Source organism: Octopus sinensis, linkage group LG14 (genome assembly GCF_006345805.1).
Source record: "Octopus sinensis linkage group LG14, ASM634580v1, whole genome shotgun sequence".
NCBI lineage: Eukaryota > Metazoa > Mollusca > Cephalopoda > Octopoda > Octopodidae > Octopus > Octopus sinensis.
Window position 1 is genome coordinate 33,126,738 of NC_043010.1, and position 25,154 is coordinate 33,151,891.

Here is a 25,154-nt window from a genome sequence, read left to right on the forward strand (position 1 = left end):
TTGTGAGTGGATTTGGTTGACGGAAACTGAAAGAAGCCCGTCGTATATATATATATATATGTATATGTATGTATGTGTATATGTTTGTATGTCTGTGTTTGCGCGCCCCACCCACATCGCTTGACGACCGATGCTGGTGTGTTTATGTCCCCGTAACTTAGCGGTTCGACGAAAGAGACCGATAGAATAAGAACTAGGCTTACAAAGAGTAAGTCCTGGGGTCGATTTGCTCGGCTAAAGGCTGTGCTCCAGCATGGCCACAGTCAAATGACGGAAACAAGTAAAAGAGTAAAAGGTATTAGAATAATGGAATAAAAGTTAGTCATAATAAGAGATCTCCCAAAAATCTATTTCCTTATTTTCAAACAGCCATACCAACAAATTAATTTTGGGTTGTTGTTTTTCATCAATTTTTGTTGTTTTTGTTTTGTTGTTGTTGTTTTGCTTTTTTCAGATTATGCCGGTATCTTCAGAAAATTTGATTTTGTTTAGAAAAATATTCATGTAACAAATTCCAGAAGGTAAAAAGTAGAATATTCAAAAGTCAAGGTGCGTGTGTGTGTTTGTGCAATATCCGCCGCCTCCAGCTCCTTTTTCTTTTACGTCAAATTCCAATATAATCAAAATTTATACTGTCTGCAAAATATCTGTAGAAAATTTCATTTAAAAGGTATTCGTTTTTCAGAAAGTTATGAGGAAACAAATTGGAGGGGCGCGTACTTCTGTAGTTACGCCGAAATAAAGTACCAGTCAAGTACTAGCCGATTTAATTATCAATCTCCTCTTTAAAAAATGTGATTTTTGTGAGAGTATTAGAAATAGCTGTGTGTGCTTTGTTACTGAGAACCGTTTACGGCGAAGGTAAAGAATACGCACACCACCCGTACTCGATGAATAAGGTTAGGGTTACGCCGAAAACAGGTGGTGTGCGTGTTCTTTACCTCCGACCATTTACCTATAACACCGATAACAAATTACCAATAATTTCAAAGCAACAATCCCAAACACCAATTGCTCTATCTATACTAAGAGCAAATAGAGTAAGAAGAATTAATAGAGAATCTAATTCAGTAATCTACATATTTAGTTGACATCATTTATGCCCCTTGACTAAGCGGTGTTTGGTAGATTTTGTTCCTATAAATTCCTTATCCAGTAAATTTGAATAACTATTTTTGCTAAATGAAATGTGTTTTAATTGATTGGATAGTTTCTTTTGTTGTGTTGATTTAACGAAAAGAATGAATATCATTAGAACTAACTAATTTTTTCATTTCGAAATTTTTCTTCACAAATTCAACTTCAATGCACTAACCTTGTTGCGGTAAACGAACTCAGAAGACACCGATTCAATGTTGACCTTCAGTGATTAGAAATATTCACAGGAGGTTTTCCGATCTTAACTAATATACAAAGATGTCCAGTACTTCTACACCGAGTACCTTCCTGAAGAATATCCTTCAAAATGGCATTGGTCGACACATATGTCAACTCCAAAGAATTACGCTGTGTTTTTGTAAGTCTCACACTGGCAGCAATGGCATGAGGTAAGATATTGAGTTATGTTGACGTTATTTAGTCGCAAGTCAACACGATCGAGGCGTTTCAACCGTGACCATCCATAAAAACTACATTATCCAATGTTGCCTACTCTTACTTTAGTGAAATTTGTCTGTTCTTTCTAGCCAAGCAAACAACCACGTAGGAGCTCTTTGTCATTTTACTAGATCTTCTTACTTATACTTGTTACGCTAATATTTCCCTTTGGAAAAAGCACAAATATCACGAATTCTCACTTCTTCCATTCCATATTTACATGGTTTCGTGTCTAATTAAGAAATTATACTTTAATCTAATTGGTATGACAAACAACGAGTAATACAGACAGACTAAGCTAGAAATCTGTTTTCCATTCTTACTTCAACTTGTAACCATTTCATTCCATGGGAGAGCTGTGTGAACATCACGTAATGTTAACCTTAACCCTAACTTTGCATGCTTTGATCTGAACTTATACACGGGGTCCTTACCGAGAAGCGGCAAGTTCATGTCTTGTCCCCTAAACGATAAAATAAATCTATGGTACTTATACGGTTATGGGTAATCATATCATCTTGTATTGTTCTACCATATCCACCACCCACTACTTTAATATGCAGTGTTGTCATTTAGTTTACCCCCGTGTCATCCATGACCAAGGAAACATAATGAAAATCGTTCCAGTGATGACCTTCATGCCTTTTTGTATTTCCAGGATTATATTGTTATTAGCGGGAGTGTTGCAAATGTGGTTGAACATATAGCATTGAATGAGTCGCTGTTGTTGTTTAGCCCGAAATGAGCCCTAGTCCTACAAACATATGATCCATAGCATTCCAGCTGTAACTAACCTACCCATTCATTTATATATATATATATATAATTCAACCCACACACATACTTACACATGCACATATAGATTCTAATATAATGAAGACCATCTCAACTACACCTAAAACATCCTCTTTTCTAAAGTGTCCCATCTATGTTTAGCCCCTTGTGGGTAGTAAAGAAATATTTTCCTAAACTCAAGAAAACGAATTCAACTCCAGATTTTTTCAATTAATTCAGATATATAAATATATATATATATATAGAGAGAGAGAGAGAGAGGAGCAGTCTGTTGGTTATGACGATGAGGGTCCCAGCTGATACGATCAATGGAACAGCTTGCTCGTGAAATTAACATGCAAGTGGCTGAGCACTCCACAGACATGTGTACCCCTAATGTAGTTCTCAGGGAGATTCAGTGTGACACAGTGTGATAAGGCTGGCCCTTTGAAATATAGGTGAGTGGATTGGAGCAATGTGAAATAAAGTGTCTTGCTCAAGGACACAACATGTTGTTGGGAATTGAACTCATAACCTTACGATCATGAGCCAAATGCCCTAACCATTAAGCCACGCAACTTCACTCTCACACACACACACACACACACACACACACACACACACACACACACACACACATATATATGTATATATATATATATGAATTTTCTATAACAAAAATTAGACATGATGAAACCCTCAAAGTTACAAAAGTGCTTTATGAATAGTTCTTATCCAAATCATGACTATCTCCTTTTTCTTAATATGTATATATCATTATCATTAAATGTCTGCTTTTTATTCCAAACAGCCATAACAACAAAATCACTTCTTGATTTTTTTTTACAAAAATGATGCCAGTATATTGTTTCATTCAATAAATAACGTTTTTACATTACATATTTAGAATAAACTGTGGGTTTTGCAAATAGCGAATTAAAACTTGAAATGAAAAGATTGAAATAAAGAATGAGAAACTTTGGAAATGAAAATGGAATACTCTGCAGTGAATCCAACAAATAATAATATCTGTGATAAATTGGAGTTCAAAAATTCAATAAACTTCAGAAATCGAAATTATAGGGAATTCCTTAGAACACCTCCAAAATTGGATTTTACTCATAAGGTATTAGAATCTTACATATATACCATTCTGCCTAAAAAATGGATCTACAAATTCAATATCCCTACATATCTCACATCTATTTTCTTTCCTCCACGTCACTCTTTATTTTGTATCCTATGTAAATTAACTATTACTTAACCATCCTCTCACACCATCTCTGATGAAGGGATATAATTAATAAATATCCTTGAAACAGCTGTAAGACCTTCTATCTATAAATGTTCTAATATCTACACAGCCTTGGTTTTTTATCTCATTATGCAAAAAATTTTGTAATCATATAGAAGTCATATGGAAAACTAAATCTAGCTTCACCCTCACACTTCCTGACTTTATTCTTTATTTGCTCCTCACTGAAAAATTTATCACTTGGTTTTCCAGGATTTTCAATTACATGGACCCATTACATTACACTACATTGATTGATAGCCAATTCCAAATGGTGAGCTTACTGTGATAGCCATATGATTCTCTGAATCTGTATTTTATACTATATATATATATATACACACACACACACACACACAGAGAGAGGGTTGGTGATGCAAATAGAAAAATAGTACTCAAAATATGAGTATATTTATATTTTGATTAATATATAGCAGAAGCAGCAGAGTGACTCAAGGGCCAAGAGTTTCACAAACTGGTTTGATAAGTGCCAACACACGAAACTCTCGGCCTTTGAGACACTCTGATCCTTCTGCTAGAGCAATGACGAAAGACCGAAACCTCTGGAGATATGCTATGACTGCAAAGACCCAACAAATAACGTGAGTTCATAGCTGTTTCCTGCACCAGCTTCACATAGAAGCCCCAGCCCATCCAAAGTACCTTGGATCGCAGGACGGCCTGCTGTGCTTACCTAGGATCACAGGACGGCCTACTGTGCTTACCTTGGATCGTAGGGCAACCTACTGTGCTTGAGGAGACCTATTGAGTCAAGTACATCAACATCAAAAAATCAAATGGAAATTGTAGTCGTGATACCTGTGCCGGTGGCACGTAAAAAGCACCATCCGAACGTGGTCAATGCCAGTGCCACCTTGACTGCCTTCCATGCCAGTGGCACATAAAAAGCACCAACCAATCGTGGTCATTGCCAGCCTTCCCTGGCACCTGGCACATAAAAAGCACCCACTACACTCACGGAGTGGTTGGCGTTAGGAAGGGCATCCAGCTGTAGAAACACTGCCAGATCAGACTGGAGCTTGGTGCGGCCTCCTGACTTCCCAGACCCCAGTCGAACCGTCCAACCCATGCTAGCATGGAAAATGGACGTTAAACGATGATGATGATATACACTCACACACACACAGGGTGTAACGGGTAAATTGGGGCCATTTAAATATTTTTAATATAACAGGTATAACTCAGAAAAATCAAATACATCAAGTTTTATGTTTATGCCAATTTATTGTGGAGAGTTTTGCACTTATTTCAGTTTAATGTGACCATCATTTGCTTTCTTTACCAGTTCAATCCATTTACGAAATGATGCACATGCCTTAACTATTTCTTCGTTTTTCATTGTACTGAATTCTCGCTTGAGCGAAGCCTTCAATGAAGACACAGTTGTGAGAAGTTGCATTGGATATTGCTTCAGCTGTGCCACATAGCCAAAACTCACATGGATTCAAATCTGGCGAGCTAGAGGGCCAGATATGTTTAGGGACAAACATAGGTAATTCCTCCATCAAAAGTTCTTGCACACTTTTCAGAGAATGGGCTGGTGCAGAGTCCTGTACAAACATGACTTGACTTGCATCATAATGCTTCCTAATCCAAGACAACAAAACTTCTAAGATTTTGAGATACTCTGCTGTGTTGTTTTTAAGAACTGCTTCAATAAAATGAGCAGGCATCAATTTCCCATCACTTGCAGTAGCTCCAAAGACCATAATGGAAACTGGATTCTTGCTATATGCATAACTGAAAGAACTTGGGAAGGATTGTACACTATCACTCGTGAGTTTTGACTGTTTGCAATTTCGTCTATCATAAACTTCTTTTCATCCATGACGTTGCAGACATTTCCACCATGATGTTTCAGATGACTAAGAAGTTTGAGACTTCTTTCAGCTAGAATGGTTTTGGAGTGGGTAGTTAATATGTTACAGTGTCTCCTCATGTACAATTTCATATGAAGGTCTTGTCTCACAGTCCTAGAAATAGTCATCTTACTGATTCTTCGATCTTGAGCCAACTTCGCCGTCGATTTTGATGGGTTTGACTCAATCGATCTTTCAAACCCTGTTAACCCTTTAGCATTCAAACTGGCCATATCAGGCCCAAATATTCTACCTGTGTTGTGTTGAAACTGACCAGATCGGGCCTCTCACAACTACTATACAATATAATTCTAAAATAAAATAAATGCATCATTGAAATCGCAAAGCTACAAGATGATGCATAATTAACTGAAAACAAAGTGAATAAATGGGCCTTAAATTTAACAGAATAATCTAAATGCTAAAGAGTTAAGGAGCGAGGTGTGCGTTTTCAGTCACTACGAGGACTGTCAGGCCCTCTCTGAACATCCTGACTTTTCTTCAAATTGGCTGCAACTCTAAAAACAAGATTTGGCATGCTTTGTGGCTCTAACAATCACCCCAGCACTTTTGCCGGCACAGAATAATTTTGAAATTACACTTCTGCAGTTTAATTCTTTATTAACATTCATAGTTTGTTCAATCTGAAATACGAAATAGTACAAGTGATCATTCAAGCTGGTAATATTTAAAATTAATACTCCAACAAAATCTGTACAATTAGAAATATACCCATTTGAAATTTGACCCAGTTTACCTGTTACACCCTGTATATCATTCAATTGCATAATATTCTTAACTGAGCTTTATGTCGCAGTCGGCGTCTTCCAAGAAGTCTCACTAATTCAATTTTAATCGGAATCAAATTTAGTTTTTTTTTAAATTATGCTTGACTAGTTATAAGCTACATTTAGACAGAAAATACTTAAAATCTGGGCCCGACATCGACACTTTGAATCCACACCATTCTTTTAATTTTGATTAAGAATTATTATAATGATATTAATATGAAAGAGAAATATTAAAGGAATATATTGGTAAAGGTTTCGTAAAATTTTATCCATTAGAAAAAAGATATTTAATTTTAATTCTCAAATTTTTATCAATTTTCGCGTGATATTAAAGGGACACTACTCAGATATAACTACAGATTTCTACCCCCTCCGAATTTGGATGATCATAAAAATGGATATTTTTTAATGAAATTTTCTACGAATATGTGTTATATTATGTAGATTCCGAATATACAAAATTGAGTGGGGAGTGTTTTAGGAGGGGTGTGGTGAGGAATTACGAAAAATTCACCAGAGTCCACTTCAATTCGTCTTAACTTTCAAGAAAATGGATATTTTCTGATGAAATTCTCTATAAATATACCGAGGAATAGGAATTGGGGGGGGGCTTAATTTTGAGAACTGTTCCCCATAAGGGGGTGTTTCGAAACACGTCGCCCGTATTCTTTTCTTTTTCTCCGTTTTGAACGTTTGTGCACCGTAGATTTCTACTGACGCAACAAACAAGCAAAGAAACCCTCACTAGAAAACTAAAAATAACAGCTAAAGGTCTGGTACACAGAAATATATTAAGACGATTTATCTGTTGCATACGATTTTTTTTCACTTCAAGTAAATTCCCGGGTAAACGTTTCTAATAGAAAGGCAGAAGACACCAGAAGCAAAAATAAGGAATATACATGCACAGTTAAATATATAAGTGTAAAGTATAATTTGTTACATAATTTCTATAATAAACATGATACTCAATGGAATAATTCCTCGTTTGAACTTGTTTAATTACATGTGTGTGTGTGTGTGTGTGTGAATGATAGAAATCGATGGATGCACAAAACGGAGAAAATGTAACAAATATGGACGACTTGTTGTGAAATACCCCTTTGTGAGGAACAGTTCTCAAAAATAACCCCCATTTGTTTTCCTCTCCAAAACTCCTGTGTCCTCGGAATCTACATAGTCCGAGGTATATTTGTAGAGAATTTCATTACAAAAATATCCATTTTCTTGAAAGTTAAGACGAATTGAAGTGAACTCCGGTGGATTTTCCGAAATTCCTCACCCCACATATTTCTGGAGAAGAAGAATTAGGTAAAGCAGTTAAGGTGGGGTTAGGGATCAGACAGAGGAAAGACAGAATGGGTAGTGAGAGGAGGAGGTAGAGATGAACTTGAGTGTAGGTGATATGCAACTTGCTAGTCCTGAAGGACAGTGGCTATTGTAGTAGATGTAGAAGAGGCAGAGTGATGAAATAGGTTGTGTGTGAGTTAGAGGTTCATGAGTGAGTTTTTGCTAATCAATCAGATGGATTGTACCTTTGTTAGCAATCAGTGGCAATGGAGCGAGTGACAAGCACAATAGGGAGCTTGCAACATTTTGTTGTTGTCTTTCATATTCTAACCTCAAACCCCAGAATGACTCCAGGTAACCATAGAGCATGTCCTTGGATTTTTTCAACCAATTATATTAACATTTGCTTCAAACATTCAGAATCATGAGGGCAGAATTTCTCTGGGGTTCTGAGACATTTAAATAACTGAAAGTACAAAACAACTCCCTGAATATAGTGCTGGTACATTGCAGTGTTATCCACCAATTGTTGTTGCTTCTTCTCATTCTTAGCCGAATGGACAGGAACAAAGTAAAATGAAAGGCCTTGTTCAAGGACACAGTATGCTACCCAGTCCAAGAATTAAACCCATAAGCTAACAATCTTGAGCCCAACACCCCTAACCATTATACCATATGTTTTCAGACACCACCTTCACTTTTCTCTTACATTTTCTAATGCCTTGTTGTTGTTTTCATGTCTTTCAGGGAATATATTGAACATCACCTTTTGGATTTCACTCGTGAAAACCCTGGTATTGTGGTTTACTTAAAGCCAAGAAGACACAGAACTGCTAGACTCCAAGCAGAATATTGTAAGGAAACTCTTAAAAAATTTTGATAAACAGCAAACAAATGGTACTATCTTCTACACACTGTAATCACAGAAAAACACAACTTAACAAAATTGAATAAGATTAGAATGTATGAGATAATATAGACCTACATAACCCAAACAAGACAGGATGGTTATGGCTGGAATGCATTTGATTATAGACTCAATCAGGGCTCACCTAAGGCTAGACAACAATCTTAAATGTCCTCTGTGATAAGCTAGTAAGGGAATATTGTCACTCAACTCCTAGAAGTAGCATCAAATCCCCTCAAATCATACCTCACTGTCATAAAAAACAGGGACACTTTTGTTAGTGTAACCCTAAATAGATGCCCCTCACACTTTTAAATGAAAAATACTACACAGATGAATCTGATATCTTACCTTAGCTATATAGCTACAGAATGCATGTTATTGTCAGTCTTTTTCACTGTCAACTTACTATTACTGCTCACAATGAAATTTCAGTTTTGTCTTCTTTACTTGCTGAGTCTAAAGGACAGTACAGTACATACAACCTTTGTAAGACCTGAGATTCATATTGTTAATGTTCCAATTAAACTGTTGCAAGTCAGCATCTATCAGAAAGACATGACCAGAGAGGAGATTCCGGAAGGATGATATACTAGGGAGGAAGGACTGAATAACAACTGGCACCTGGCAGTTGCCAGGGCCACTGGACTGACTCCTGTGCAGGTGGCAAGTAAAGAAATACCGTTTCGACCCTGTGCTTGAGGAGATCTATGAGTCAAGTACACCAACATCAAAAATCATTAGAAACTGCAATTGTGATCCCTGTGCTGGTGGCACGTAAAAAGCACCATCTGAACGTGGCCGATGCCAGCGCCGCCTAGACTGGCTTCCGTGCCAGTGGGACATAAAATGCACCATCCAGACGTAGCCAATGCCAGCGCCGCCTAGACTGGCTTCCGTGCCGGTGGCACGTAAAAAGCACCATCCGAACGTGGCCAATGCCAGCGCCGCCCTGACTGGCCGCCGTGCCGGTGGCACGTAAAAAGCACCAATTTGATCGTGGCCGTTGCCAGCCTCGCCTAGCACCTGTGCCAGTGGCACGTAAAAAGCACCCACTACACTCACGGAGTGGTTGGCGTTAGGAAGAGCATCCAGCTGTAGAAACACTGCCAGATCAGACTGGAGCCTGGTGCAGCCTTCTGGCTTCCCAGATCCCCGGTCGAACCGTCCAACCCATGCTAGCATGGAGAGCAGACGTTAAACAATGATGATGATGATGATGATGAGAGTAATAATGATTTCAAATTTTGGTTCAAGGGCAACAATTTTAAGGGAAGGGGTTATTAAATTACACCGGCTCCAATACTTGACTAGTACTTTATTTTACTGACCCTGAACGGATAAAAGGCTAAGTTGACCATAGAAGAATTTGAACTCAGAACATAAGGCCACAAGAAATGCTGCTAAGTGTTTTGTTTAACACTAATGATTCTAATAAGAACGATAATCTTTTGTTACTAAGTTGCAAATTTTTAGGAGACTGTCATATGATTGAATTGACACATACATAAGTGGAGTTTAATATTTATGGACTGCTAAAAAATGAAAGGCAAAACACCATAGAGAACGCAAAACTAAACGCTTAATTGTATTTAAAGTACTTAAGAAAAGGGTGTCAAGAAATAGAGGCAGGAAAGTTATGATGATATATGTGTGAATATGTAATCTTTTGAACAAGTATCAAACAGAGTTATCCCACTTACTACAGATATCTGACTAACAAACTAAATTCTAGAGAGATGGTAAAAAGTAGTTTGTCTATAAAAATATGAAGACCTTTTAGTTTGAAATCTTGACTGAGTTGGCTCCTTAAACAAACAACTGATGGTTACCCTAAAAGCAAAATCCTTTCAGTTGTGCCGAACCAACAGGAAAATTTATCAATATAATTTGTTGTGTCTCCATCTCTGAGTTTCTCCATTCTTCTAAGGGTAATAACTTTGATCATATTGATTGCAGCTTACTGTGTTGTCTGTCATATGACAGATAATGTTGAAATATACTTTCACCACTGTTGATGCTAACATCCATCATTAATTGATTGTTAAACAGTATTACTGGAATCGATATTCATTGCATATATAGAATAGGTGCAGACATGGCTGTGTGGTAAGACGTGTGCTTTGCAACCAGATCATTTCAGATTCAGTCCCAGTGTGACACCTTGGGCAAAAATCTTCTATAACCCCTGGTCAACCAAAGCCTTGTGAGTGAATTTTGTAGACAGAAACAGAAAGAAGTCCATCATAGATGTGTGTGTGTTACTGCCACCTTGCCTTGACATCACATGATATCCACCTTTACAAATTCCATCCAGCTCATGCAAGTATGGAAAAGTGGATATTAAAACAATGATGATGATAAACAAATGAGAAATTTTGTTTTATCTAATTTTACTTTAATTTAATAAGTATTTTTATTTTAAAAACTAGTATTCTTTTTATTATTTTATATGAGTAAGGCTGCAAGCTAGCAGAATGTAGACCAAGCAAAATGCTTAACAGCATTTCATCCATTTTTACTTTCTGAGTTCAAATTCCACCAAGGCCGATAAATTAAGTACCAGTGAAACACTGGGGTCGATGTATTCGACTAGTCCTCTCCCCAAAAATTTCAGGCCTTGTGCCTTTAGTAGAAAGGATTATTTTATATGAGCACCATGAAAATTGAATTAACTAATATTATTACTGTATCTGAGTAACATTACCTTGATGTTTCCAATATTACTTGTCATATGACATAACATTTATCATCATCGGTTTTTATTTCTGTTTTTCCATGCCAGCATGGGTTACACCAATTTCTATTAGGGCAGTTTTTCTATTACCAGGTGATCTTCCTGTTACCAATCCTTCCTTGTTTTTCCAGTAAGGTATTTGATCTCCCACATGGGGCCACTACATTTTTAAACTTTTATTTTCTGGAAAATGCAAACACCAATGCTTTTGTTCAGATAGTATTAGCAATATTTCAATATTCACACACACAAACACATGATGGGCTTCCATGCAGTTTCCATCTGCCAGTTTTCTCTCAAGTCCAAAGTGCCATACAATAGAATGAAACCCAAAATCTCATGGTCATACCTGTACCTCTTTTTTTATATCAAATCCTAGTAATCTTAAGGCCTATACCTGGTTTCCAAGATCCTAACATTCCCCCTTAACAAGACACTGATTCATTACAAGGTTCAAGGCCTGTAATTTTGAGAGGACGGGTAAGTCAATTACATCAACCACAGTACTTCATCCAAAGGGATGAAGGGCAAAGTTAACCTGAAAGGGGTTTGAAATCAAAACATAAAGTGCCAGAAGAAATTCCAATAAGCATTTTGTCGCACATGTTAATGATTCAGCCAGCTCACTGCCCTTCTACTTCTTATACTTTAGTAGAAAACAAATGACTCTCCAATTATATGTAATGGCTGTAACTGAACATTGAAACCTTGTAGAAGAAAACTGCAATTCAGTATGTGTCGGGACATAAATTTTAGCTCCAAGCAAAGTGGTAAAATGCTGTTATAGCAGTTGTTGACTTAGCTTCAGATCAGCCCTAATCAAGGAAACATCATCAAAGACATTCCAGCCATGTCACTTCCACCCCCACCCCTAATCAATCCATACCAGGGATACATTATTCAACATGTATTTCCTTTTTTTAAGACAGTCAGATGAAATTTTTGATTCACCTGCTATTTCTAGCACAAGGAAAACAATACTTGATGCATGCAAAGGATAAATATATTTTCTGTTTCATTAAAGTAATCACTACATCAAATGTAAATCCATATTAATTAAGAGTTAGAAGAAAGTAGAAGAAAGACTAAAACAATGGATATGGTAAGATTTGAGGGAAAATTATCTACTATTTCTCGCACATTGAGCAACCATATAGAGGTTTCCAATATATATTCTAAAATTAGTTTCAAGTTCAGCCTTATTGCATGACAACCCAGGCTGAACAAAACCTTGTGAGTAGATTTGATAGAGTGAATCTGAAAGAAACCTGTCATATGCATGTTTATATCTTGTTAACAATGTCACCATCACACTGACAGTGTTCTTCATTTGCAATATTCTGTAAAAAAGTTGTCCACCCATGGGAAAATATTATCTTTCTTGGAAACATTTATAGCTTGGAGACAAGAAGGGTATCCAACCATAGAAAATTTGGCTCAACAAATTCTGTCTGACACATGCAAGCATGGGAAAGTGGATACATGTGTAAATATATAAACATACATACATGCATGCATGCATGAATGACAAACAGACAGACAGACAGGCTTCCTACAGTTTACATCTACCAATTCCTCTCAGCATTAGTCAGTTCGGGACTATTGTAGAAAACATTTGCTCCCCAAAATGCCACACAGTGGAGCCAAATCCAAAACCACATGGTTACAATGTAAACTTCATAACCATACATTCTTGCCTCTCCCTCTCTATTTCTTATCATCATCATCATTTAACATCCGTTGTCCATGCTGGCATGAATAGGACAGTAAGCTGAGGGGCTGCACCTGCCTCCAGTCTGATTTGGTATGGTTTCTGCAGCTGGATGCCCTTCCTAATGCCAACCACTCCCAGAGTGTAATAGGTTCTTTTACATGACACCAACACATGACTATGATTTCACTTGACTTGATGGGTCTTCTTCTCAAGCACGGTATATTGCTAAAGGTCTTGGTCATTTGTCATTACTCTCTTTGTTTCTCTTTCTCTTCATTCACACACACACATGCACACTAGCCTTTAAAAACATATACCAAAACAAAGTAACATTATAAGTTTATAGTCTTAATATTATAATACATATATATATATATATATAATTTTCTCTCTTTCTCTGTCTTTCTGCCAGTAAATGGATACTTTGAATCATTCAACACCCATAACAAAGACAAAGATGAAATCAGTAAATGGATGGAATTAATGAGGACAAGATCTGGTGTTCAGATAAAACGTATTCGTAAACCATGGCACACAGAAAATCCCAGCATTCAAGGTGTATGGCATTCATTCGCCAATAAAAGCCCTTCTCTTAATGTTACTGAATTTCCAGATAAAGAACTTGGAAAGTGTTTCAAATCAAAAATGTCTGCAACAGATTATTTATTGTCTCTGAAGGAGGAAATTTCAAAGGAGAAAACTTCACAATAGAACTTTATTCATTTAATAAAATCCAATCATTATTTTGTAAGCATAAAATTTGATATTCAATAGTTTTTTTTTTTTGTTTTTTGTTCTTCTTGTTTTTTTCTTGTTTTGTCTCATGTCTGTCCTGTCAGAGTAGACCCATGACCAAAGATATTCTTGCTCTGGCCATTCCATCTTTAAGACTATGCAAGACTACAATAGAGTGCAAACTAAGGGAAATTTGACTGCTATTTATAGTAGGTTAAACAACCATTTGAGACTCCCTTGAGTTGTTATGATGTGATTATCTTGAGTTTAGTCTTCTTTTGGTCATTAGGAGTGTTTCAATAGTCTCTGCTCATGTGTTCCATTTGAGTGATTAATTAATGTTAGATCTTTCTAACTATAAAATCACTGCCAGTCAAAGAGTCACTGGTTCAGATCTATTTACTGACACTTCTCCATGTTTTAGTCAAACACACTGAATTCTACATAGCCTTGACCACTGGGCTCTAAATAGTCTTGGAAACAGTTTTTAAGTTATTCAATAAGACAAATATTCAAAACTTGCTGTGAGGCTACCCTGACAGTTACTGAACTCAAAACAGTATGGTTGGAGACTTAATAATATATAGAGCACATTAATGGGAATTTTCGTTTCATCATTGGCACATACAGAGTGTGATATTACTTTCATCGTTTCAACATCATCTATGTAGCTAGCAGAATAAGGATTTAGATACAACATCATGAAAAAGCTATTTGACTGACCTCTCTCATTGCTTTAACAAATGACAGTTCAGTAAGACACAGCTGCATAGTGTTCGTAGTTCAATGTTTCCACTGCACTGTGTAGTTAAAAAGCTTGCTTCCAACTATGTGGTTATGGATTCATTATCACTGTGTGGCACTTTGGGTAAGTGTCTTCTACCATAACCCTAGATTGATCAAAGCCTAGTGAGAAGACAGGATTGAGGGAAATTGAAAGAAGCCCATCTTATACACGTGTGTGTGTATACAACTTGTCTTGATATCATGTGATGGTTGTAAATGAGCATCACCATACTACAAGTAAGGGTGTTCATTTCCAATCTTCCAATGCTGGTATGTTTATGTCCCCATAACTTAGTGGTTCAGCAAAAGAAACTGAGAGAATAAGTATCAGAATTAAAAAGAAATAAACACTGGGGTCGAGACATTCAACTAAAAATTCTTCAAGGCAGTGCCCCAGCATGTCTGTAGTTTAATGACTGAAACAAGATAAAAGAAATATGTATGTGTGTGTGTATATATATATATACACACACACGTGTACTATAAGGCCATTTAGCACTTTAGCAGTTCATCTAAGATAAAGTAACTCCATGCAAATTCCAGGCACTTTTTGCACTAGACCAATAAGACTACATCTCAAAAACTGGCCTTTCTTTTCAAAGTCAAAAAATACTTCAAACCCAACAGTGACTACCTCACTACAAAACTCCTGTAAGATTCACCATGGGATACTGCTACCCCATCTGGAGTATTGCTGATGCTATACACCCAGACATTCTGAACAGCATCCAGAGAAAAACCACTCAACTGGCACAAAGTTGCTCACCAACACACATGAATATTTGGTCCCACTGACCCGGTGCTGACTTTCTCCACCTCTTCTCCTACTCAACAGTGACCTCTGCTGGTTGATTCAATACTATTGCTCCTCCTTTGTTTCTCTTTCTTTCATCACCATATTAGTGAAGGCACATGGCTCAGTGATTAGAGCGTCGATCTTACGATTGTGAGTTCAAATCTTGGACCGGGCTACGTGTTGTGTTCTTGAACAAGACACTTTATTTCACGCTGCTCCAGTTCACCCAGCTGTAGAAATGAGTTGCGACATCACAGGTGCCAAGCTGTATCGGCTCTTGCCTTTCCCTTGGATAACACTGGTGACGTGGAGAGGGGAGGCCGGTATGTATGGGCGACTGCTGGTCTTCCATAAAAACAACCTTGCCCAGACTTGTGCCTCAGAGGGTAACTCTAGGTGCAAGCCCATGGTCAGTGTCTGACCGAAGACGGTCACACATCACCATATTGTATCCAACTACTGTACCCAGTTCTATCTCCTAGAACTTCTCTAGAATACCTCCCCTGCATATGCTTTATTTTATTTTTTTCCCCTCAATCTGCAAGTTTAAACAGGACATTAAAGCATTAATTTCCCTTCATGTAGGCTCTGCTAACAAAAAAACTGTGATGTTTTTTTTCCATTAATTTTTTTTTTAATCCGCAATTTTTATAAGAATATTTCAATAATTGTAGAATGTCTTTCAAAAACAGTCCACCCTTCTTGCTTAGAAAGCATGTATTCTGGAATAAAATATAACTACTTTTTGGGACTTGAGAAAGGAAATTAGTGCTGAGTGAATCCAAAGCTCAGTCTTTGATGACCTGACAGCAAAACAATATTTATATATTCAATTTTTTTCCCATAATTTTGATTTCTCCTTACACCTTAATATACACTCAAGATAGAATTTAATAATAACTAACAAAAAAACTTATTTGTTGAATTCATTTAAAATAGAAATAATTTTCTACAAGAAAAGAAACTCATGCCAATACATATATAACACCTTCACATGTGAGTCAGTTTCTCTGTGTTTAATGATCTGAAATATAAGGGTATGCAGAACATTAACTATTCCTCTCACAAAGGTCGCAGATTTTTTTTTGTTTTTGTTTTTGAAAGCAGTTGTAAGGCATACTGGGCATATGCATATCTTTCCTTGAGGAAAATAATTGAAAGTTATTTTTATAGATAAATTGAGTATTTTGAGTTTGTTTTAAAATAATATGAATCATTAAAAATCGGGAACGTAAAGTCAACATTTAATAAACATAAGGAATTACATGTAACGTATATTATTTAAAATAGTTAATGTTTTCTGTCTGAGAAAATGTTGCAGTAATATTGTCTATATAAATCGAATCTAAAGAGTGTATGAAGATCTGATACGAAACTATGAATCAGTCTACAACTTCCGGTTCAGGTTTTTCGTCTCTGCCATATAAAAAGCTGACGTTCTTCTGTAATTTCGTTAGTCAGGGGTAGAAGATAACATAAAACAGGCAGCGAAATTATTGTTCGCTACCTGAGTGTGAGTCAGTGTCTATAGGAACTCTCCTCCTAACAGGTAAGAATAATGGCACCTTGCATGCTTACTGAGATAGAGATATACACTTTCTGATTAACTTAATTAATATTTCATTTATCTCTACTCATCTGACAGGTGATAGAGTCAATTTAGAGAGCAAACTGTGTCACTGGGTGATTTGGGTATATTGACTTTGGATAAACACTGTTAAAATCGGGAATTGTCGACGTTCATGCCTTTCCCAAGGTCATGAACCGACTTAAGTTAATTGAAATGATTGTAGATGTAACTGGGTATTGAAACCTTGGCTTGTGGTCTCGTCTCGCCGGAAGCTTGGCTAGTGCTCGTCATAAACAATATACATATGTGTGTAACTGGATGACATTGATTAAGCATCTTACAATCGTTTATTTATTTGTTTTTAATATATGTTAACTAATCTCACCGTCATTTTCAATTTAAAGGCGGTCCGGATATGCAAGGTAAATGAACTATCTATTTCTCTTGGTTTGGAAAAAGCCCTATAGTTTAGTGCAGCGGTAAGTGGGGGCAGTGTTAGCGCCGTAAATGAACGTGCTTGAATCGAGGTTCGAAACCGCTTTGCTGACTTAGTTTGCATAGACGTTGAACCAGATATTTCACTGTAACCTGCTCACTTCCATTGTTCTGAATGTAAACCCTGTTGTAGAGGTACATTCACTTACATCCCTCCAGGATTCAACGAGATCGATCGATTCACTTGACACACACTCTCTCCCTATCTTTCTCTCACATACACATATTGGTTTCGTTTTCGTAAGTCATGATGCTCAACTTATTTCTTTAGAAATGATAGAACTACCGTACTCTTTTCAGTGTTTTGTATTCCCAGTCCAAATCCTGCCGGAAGCCAATTCTACCTTTGATCCCACCTTAGTTGACAATGTACTAGGGATATCGATTAAACCTGTTCAGCTTATCTCTTTCTCTGTGTGGTGCTAAAATAATATTTCATTTTTCTTGCTGTATGTGCGCTCTTATTTTTATTACAAAAATTCACTTATATCATATGTGGTAATCACTCCTAAAAGGGATAGTCATCTTCCGGTGATTTTGTCTCAATTGCTGGTTGCAGCACGTTGAAATGCACGCTTCTTTGGGAGTTAGCAGGGTCCATCATCCCATTGAAGGATCCCTTTAATAGTGATAAGTCAGTCACTGTCCGCTGATATGTAGGGAACCGTCTGCATTCCTTTTGTCACGGATATAGTTTACAGTTGTTAGTAAACGAAATAGTAAGATACTATTCGTGTGCAGAGTTTTTTCAATATTTACAGTCGCGTGAAAGTCTGTGCCAAATCTATTTAAATAAATATTTATAAACTGTACGTTACCGTACATTTATTATTATGCCATTTCGTCACTGAATTCATTATCCAGCAATCGCATCTATCAATTACATTGATATGTTGAAATACATTTTATTTCGTCATATTTCACCAATAAATCTTATCCTATCGAACCAATGAAGGAAGTCTCTAAGCTTCCCTCATTGTCCTGCCAGATAAAGCAGCCAAATCTGCCTTGAATCACATCCTTTCACTCAACCAACTATGGAATCTCTAGGTTGTTGTCCGACCTATTAGAAAGAGTAGCAAAATCTCCCTCATGATACTGTACTGTCTTAAAAAGGAAAGGACACATTGGATAATGATATACCACAGATGACTAGGATAGTCATGAATGGAACACCTTTCCTCTTAAGTCTGTTCAATGAAGACTGAACTGTGGCTACACAAGAATAACTGATAGTTCATCATACAATACATTGATATATATTGGACGAACATTTTATATAGCCTCGTCGCCATGTTCTGTGAGGTCGCTACCGTACTTCCTCTCTTTATCTCTTTCTCTATAATTTTTTTGTAATTATTATTTCATTTATGTAATTAATCATATTTACTTTTTAATTTCTTTCTTATCAAAATGTATTCGACCAAAAACAGAAGTACCTAGGGAAAGGTGCTAATTTTTTAGATATTTATTTTTAAGCTCCACTAGTAATTAATGTCTTTATTTTTTGCGATGTTGTAAGTGGTCCTACCAACTGTGTGTGTATGTGTACGTGTGTGTGTGTGTCTGGTTGCCTCGTTAGTAGTAAGGAGAGAGAGGAGATGGTTGACTGTTGTGTTTTCTCTGCTTAACTCCCTCTACATTGAAATACCCGGGTAATTATCTTCTTTTTCCCCTACCGCTATTCGCTTAATCAGACTGTGTTTCTATACATAAGGTGTATGTGTATGGTACTTTATTATAAGGTTTAAAAACCACAAGACTCTAACTGTGGAAGATTTGCTTGAAAGATCTTTTGAAACTCTGGTTTCTACTCTGTAATACACAGTTAAAATACTTACCTAGGACTATTGCATATTCCATAGTCAAAATTCTTGATTTATTTATTTAATTGTAGGCATTTCTCTGTGTATCAATGTCTATATATGCATGTCTGTTGATTTGATTTGTAAAGTCATGTAAATATCAGATGAGTTAATGTTTTCGTTGCGTTTGTTTTGTGGTTCTGTTTTTGTTGTTTTGTTTTTTAAGACTGACCAAATCATATCAAATACAAATTTGTTCGGAATTAGTAAGATTTTGTTGGAAAGTATAATGACAATTATGTCTGTAGATACTTTGCTCTTTCTAATATGTATAATGAAAAATACTTGTTACTCCTCTGGCACATACAATCTGTGTGTAATGTATTGATTGCATTGTTGATGCATTTATAGAACTCAACACTAATTTATGTCTTTCTACTGACAATGTTACCGTGGTATTTAGCTATTGTTATTTAGCATGAGATCGTTTCTGTCCTTGCCGTAGGATCGAACCGCGCACATCATACTTTGCCTTCATATATCTCCGATTTCCTCTCTATAAAATAAATTTCTTGTAAGAATGGACTTTGTCTCTCATCCCATTCTCATCCTTGTGACGATATTTCGATTCCGGCTTGAAACAATTACGCTACTCATGCTGTTTGCATATGAATTAGAGTGTCTTGTAGCAAGAAGTGTTGTCTACGTTTCACGTGGTTCTACTTTACCTTTCATTTTGACTTCGACGAAATTACGGTGCTTTCCAGTTATTGGCAGCCAACCATTTATTTACAAAAGGATTAGTAAATAAACTATTATATACTCGAGGTGTGTGTAATAAAGCTGATCGGCAGACTTTCAGAATAGCTATCACTACCTCATGGAGAAGGAAAAGGGCAATGAACCGGGTGATGGGTCAATAGTTTATTTACTAATTTCCTTTCGTAAAGAAAAGAAAAAGACCGAAATTACTTCTATTAACAGCCAACGAGAGAGCATCTACTTGATCACACGACTTGTTAGAAATAGTAGCCAAATCTCCTTCAATCATCATTTTAAAAATGGAAATACAATTTGGTTAATGTTATCTAAGATGGATCAAACACTAACGGAGGGATGATCGAGACTGGAATGCCTTTGATCATGCTTACTACCTTACAAATATTAAGCTGGTCGGTAATCACTTCTTGAGCCGATGAAGTTAAATCCCAGTTCTGGAGTTGATTTAATCCACTACAGCCCCCTACTGCTTTATATCCATATAATTATCTGTTTTGTTTATTTATTTTAGCATTAATATTGATAATTTCCTTTAGATTAGCATATATATATTTGTGTGAGTGTGTTTGTATTCTATTTTCTGTTATTAAATTGTGGTCCATCTTCATCGCTCAACCTGCTAGAAATAGCAGTTAGATCTATCTCAAATTACGCCCTAACATCTCTTAGAAATGTAAAAACATTTGATAAGATTATGAAGTTCTTTGATGTATGACTACTTTATAGGAAAGACTTGCGTATTTGGGTTAGACACGGAGGTAACATTTATACGTAGTAATAGTTGAACTTCAAAGCAATCGCCAACGAGCATTATGATCACAGATAATCCAAACATGGCCATCATATAACTAGGACTACATCAAAATAACAGCCAAATGTCCCTAAAAACACTCCATCTTGTTGGTTTATTATTTCTCTGGAATTTAAACACAAGTTAATAAAATCAACTTAATGATTGTCATTTTTGTTTTCATAATTTTGTTGTTAATGAATTTCGACCGAATCGTGTTGATATTTAGGCCTAGATTAGTCCTGATTGTGTGTTGACCAATAATCTAGAACTGTTTGCTCAATATAACCTTTTTAAGACCCTAGGATGTAATTTTGATGAGTATTTGGATCAACCATAAAGGTTCCTCTTGTATTGACTTCTAAAACTTGTAATTCCTGTTTAAATGTTTGTTCTTGAGCTGTTTTACATCTCTGTTATGGTTAAATGTTTGTGATTCAGTATATTACTAGTTAGAGGGGCTAATGTTTTCTTAAATGTGAAACACTGAGAAATTTTTAAACATCCAGTGATTGCATAGATCTATGTCAATCAAATGGTTCAAATAAGGTTACTACACAATAATTGTACCTAAAAAGATATCTGGAGAGACCAACCATTAACAAGGCTGGGCTAAGAAATTACCTAGAAGAGAGAATTTATTAGGGAGCAACATCTGAAGATAATTTTTAGTTTCTTCAAATAGCCAACTTTTTTTATGATATTGATACTTGTTTTGTTATTATAAAGACTCAAAATTTCAGCATTAACTAAGAAAACTGGTAAATGGAATGTCAATGTTTTGTGTTTTACAAGAAAAATTCTTTGGGTTATAAAGAAGCACAGACATTACTAGGCTTTCTTCATGTTGGGAAAACCGTTACTAGCCTGTGAGATTTCATTTGTGATGGAATTTGATGAGAATCTAGACACTACAAACACTTTTCTACTTAACATATATGTAAATAGGAAGATACACTTATCTGAAAATATTATTTGGTTACATTTAAACTTTTGAACAGATAATGAGAGCAAGGTTGTTTTCAAGCTATTTACTTCATCCTTATAGATGAATATATATTTTTTAATCACACGTATAGGGTGCATTCCAAAAGAAGTCTTTGAAAGTGGTGTCCAGGACCCTTATCACAGCTTCCTTCATCTTCTCGATGTCTTCAAAATGACTGCTACTAGAGTTCTCTTACAGCTTGGAGAACAACCCAAAGTTACAGAGAGCAGGGCCTGAACTGTGAGTAGGGTAAGGGACAGTCTTGATGGAATTGTGGACTTGTGCAGGTGCCACTAACTTATGGAAGAACCTTTGGCCTTTTGTGATGAAATCTCTTCCTGAACATCCTCAAAACATCTTCAAAGTACTCTGCTGACCACCTGACTGGAGGAAACTCAGTGGACTTGCTTTGCCTGGTTTTTTTGAGTCCGGCAGTGCCAGGATACTTCTATTAGGCACTCTGTCTCTTTGTTTCTGGATCATATCAGTAGATCCAGCTTTTATCACAGGTCACCAGAGACTTAAGTACTCTTAGATTGGAGGTAATGAGTTCAACCATCTCCCTGCTGTCACTGGCATGTCTTTCATTCTGTTCATCATTGAGCATAAATTTTGTTCATGTTCAAATCTTCATGAATAATTGTGTGTACAGTTTCTGCACCACCTCCAAACTGTATGCTTACTGTCTTTATAAACACACAACAGTCTTCATTCAGAAAATTACAAATTTTCTAAACCAGCTCTGATATTCTGACATCCCTTTCACATTCCTCATTGTCTCTCACCTTCTCTCTACCATCCTTGAACCTCTTGTACCTGCAAAAAACAGATGCTTTGGTTACACTAGTTAAGCTGTATGCAGTCTAGAGCATTTCATAAGTTTCTGAAATAGTGTTTAGTAAAGTGTGTTCAAAGTGGTTACTGCTGTCTCCTTCAATCTAGAATTAAAGTAGTTGGCAAGACAGCTTACTTGGTTGTATAGTAATGATAGACTAAAATTACAATAATATAGGGCAGTTATGATCGCCTCGCCTAAAAAAAAGTCTCAAACCTTCTGGAATGCAATGTGAATATTGTGCCAGACATGATTCTAATTATGAACCTTTATTTCCAAACTAAGGACAACATGCTTATCCATTTGAGCATTGCCCTAACAGATTAGATTCCTAGTCTGATTCTCATCCAATACCATGTATTCTTGGAAAATCACAAACCTAATAAGGAATGGAAGTTAAAAATGTTATGTATATATATATATATACATTGTGGCTAAAATACAGGAAAATTGAATTATTAACCTTCTCATATTTGTGTAAGTTATACTACAGTTGTAAGTATAATAATAGCCTGACTGTTTTAAATGTTTGGTATTGTATTAATATCAAGGTATCTATTAAATTTACTTCAGATTTTAAGAGGATGAACTGTAAGAAATAATGTTTCCCAATAGACGTTGGGAGGCTCTAGAGCAGCTAGCCTGGTCTATGGTTAATTTAAATGTTATAGTCCAGTAATATAATTCATATTTATTTCTGTATATTTTTCATGGATTCATCATTTCCACTTATACTTTTCTGTGTTGGCATTGGTTGGATGGATTTATTTCAACACTGTCTTGTCACTTGTTGCAATCCAGGAGCCAACCACCCTGATATCAGACCACACATTTCTGCAGGTTCTTTCCACATGGATTGCAAGCAGTACCAGTGCAGTCTTGTCTCTTGCAAACTACAGCTGATACTGCTGAATCCCAATTTTTCTTTCTGCACATACTCTGTCATTCATGTATGTTCTTATTAAACATTCAACAAAGCATCTTTAACCCCTTTCTTTTCAGCCTTTCATATTCTCCACATTCAGTTCCCATGTCTTATTACAATGCAGTATCCTATTCTGTATGCAATTTCATACAATCTATCCTTTACTCAGACATAGATCTTTGTTGCCTGCAAAAACAATAGTCCCCTGACATTTTTCCAGTTGGGTCTCGGGTCAACCAAAGCTTTCTGAGTGGATTTAGTAGACGGAAGTTGACTGAGGCCTATTGTGTATTTCTGTATGTGTGTTTCTGCATTTTTGTGTTTGTTCCCCTGAAACTTGGTGGTAAGTGCTGGGGTCAGTTCATTCCACTAATGCCTCTCAAGATGCCCTTGCATGGATGTAGTCCAATGGCTGAAAAAGTAAAAGATAAAGAGGTGTGATTCTCCCCCTCTACTGTTTCTTTACATCCCTTAACTTAGAGGTTTAGTACAGGAAACCAATCACATGAATACCAGACTTAAAAATAAGTACTGGGATCATGGCTGCAGTCAGATGTTTGAAACAAGTAAAAGATAAAAATAACTGTACAACTCATGTTCATTCTTTCGTTTAATGTCCACCTTTCCATGCTAGTATTGCTTGGAGGGGAACTTATTTGAGGCAATTCAAGTAAAGTCTTTGAAAGCACTGAGTGACTAGTTGTAATGTTACCAATTATGTGTGAACATACCACAATATTACTCAGATATTGACAAACCAAGCCAGGCAATGTCAACATTCATACATACTTGCATGCACACAACACAAACACATGCACAGATATGATTGTGTCTTAGATGAAAACCACTAATTTGCCTGTCAACAGTGCAGATACTCTAAGTATAATACATAAATAGCTGTGTGGCACCGTGGGCCGGTGTCTTCAATTATAACCCCAAGCTGACTAGGGTCTTGTGAGTGGATTTCATTGATGGAAACTGTGTGTGTGTATGTATAAATGATACAACAAATGGGCTGAGGTTCACTACAGCTGTTTCAGATGTATTTTTTATTGATGAACAAATCAATTACATCATGTAAAAAAAGTTTTCTTCAGGTGAATTACAAATTAAAATAGAATTTAACATTTAGGATTTTTCACACAAAGAGTATAGAATACATATTGACTTTCTCAACTAGCACTGAGATGAGTCAGTATACATTCTATACTCTTTGTGTGAAAAATCCTAAATGTTAAATTCTATTTTAATTTGTATTTCACCTAAAGAAAACTTTTTCGTTTACATGATGATGTAATTGATTTGTTTATCGATAAAAAATACATCTGAAGCAGCTGTAATGAACCTCATTTCATTTTTGTTATTTATAGTACACCAAACTTGGAACCTTCCCTGTGCTGGATCTTGATCATGAGGAAATATTACCTTATTTGGAAACAGGTAAATATTGGTGACAGGAAAGGATTGCAGCCATAAAAATATATGCCTCAACAACTTCCATCTGATCTATGCAAGCATGGAAAAGTGGACATTAAAACAATGAGTCCTTAATCTGGTTTCAATGTTTTTGCTCCACTCATCAACACTGCTGATTAGGTCACCTAGGTAACAGAAGCTATCAGTGAATTTAACAAGTTTGAGATTTAAGCCTCTCAATTTCAGGACC

The 25,154-nt window shown here is 36.3% G+C and overlaps 2 protein-coding genes across 3 annotated transcripts in view; both read left to right on the forward strand.

The window, feature by feature from the left end:
• Positions 1–1,162: 1,162 nt before the first annotated feature.
• On the forward strand, positions 1,163–13,735 carry LOC115219549 (39S ribosomal protein L43, mitochondrial). Its single transcript, XM_029789755.2, has 3 exons — positions 1,163–1,547; positions 8,373–8,479; positions 13,396–13,735. Exons 1-3 carry the CDS (start codon positions 1,417–1,419, stop codon positions 13,692–13,694), a joined length of 537 nt encoding a protein of 178 aa, XP_029645615.1. The 5' UTR covers positions 1,163–1,416; the 3' UTR covers positions 13,695–13,735.
• Positions 13,736–16,693: 2,958 nt separating this feature from the next.
• LOC115219550 (elongin-C) overlaps positions 16,694–25,154 on the forward strand; it is a 31,994-nt gene continuing 23,533 nt past the window's right edge. Inside the window, exon 1 of one of the 2 annotated variants that reach the window (XM_029789756.2) lies at positions 16,694–16,849. The gene's annotated coding sequence lies outside the window, so the exon portion shown is untranslated. Of the gene's footprint in view, positions 16,850–18,870; positions 19,021–25,154 lie in introns of those variants that run through there. The other variant, XM_029789757.2, reaches the window with a different exon arrangement.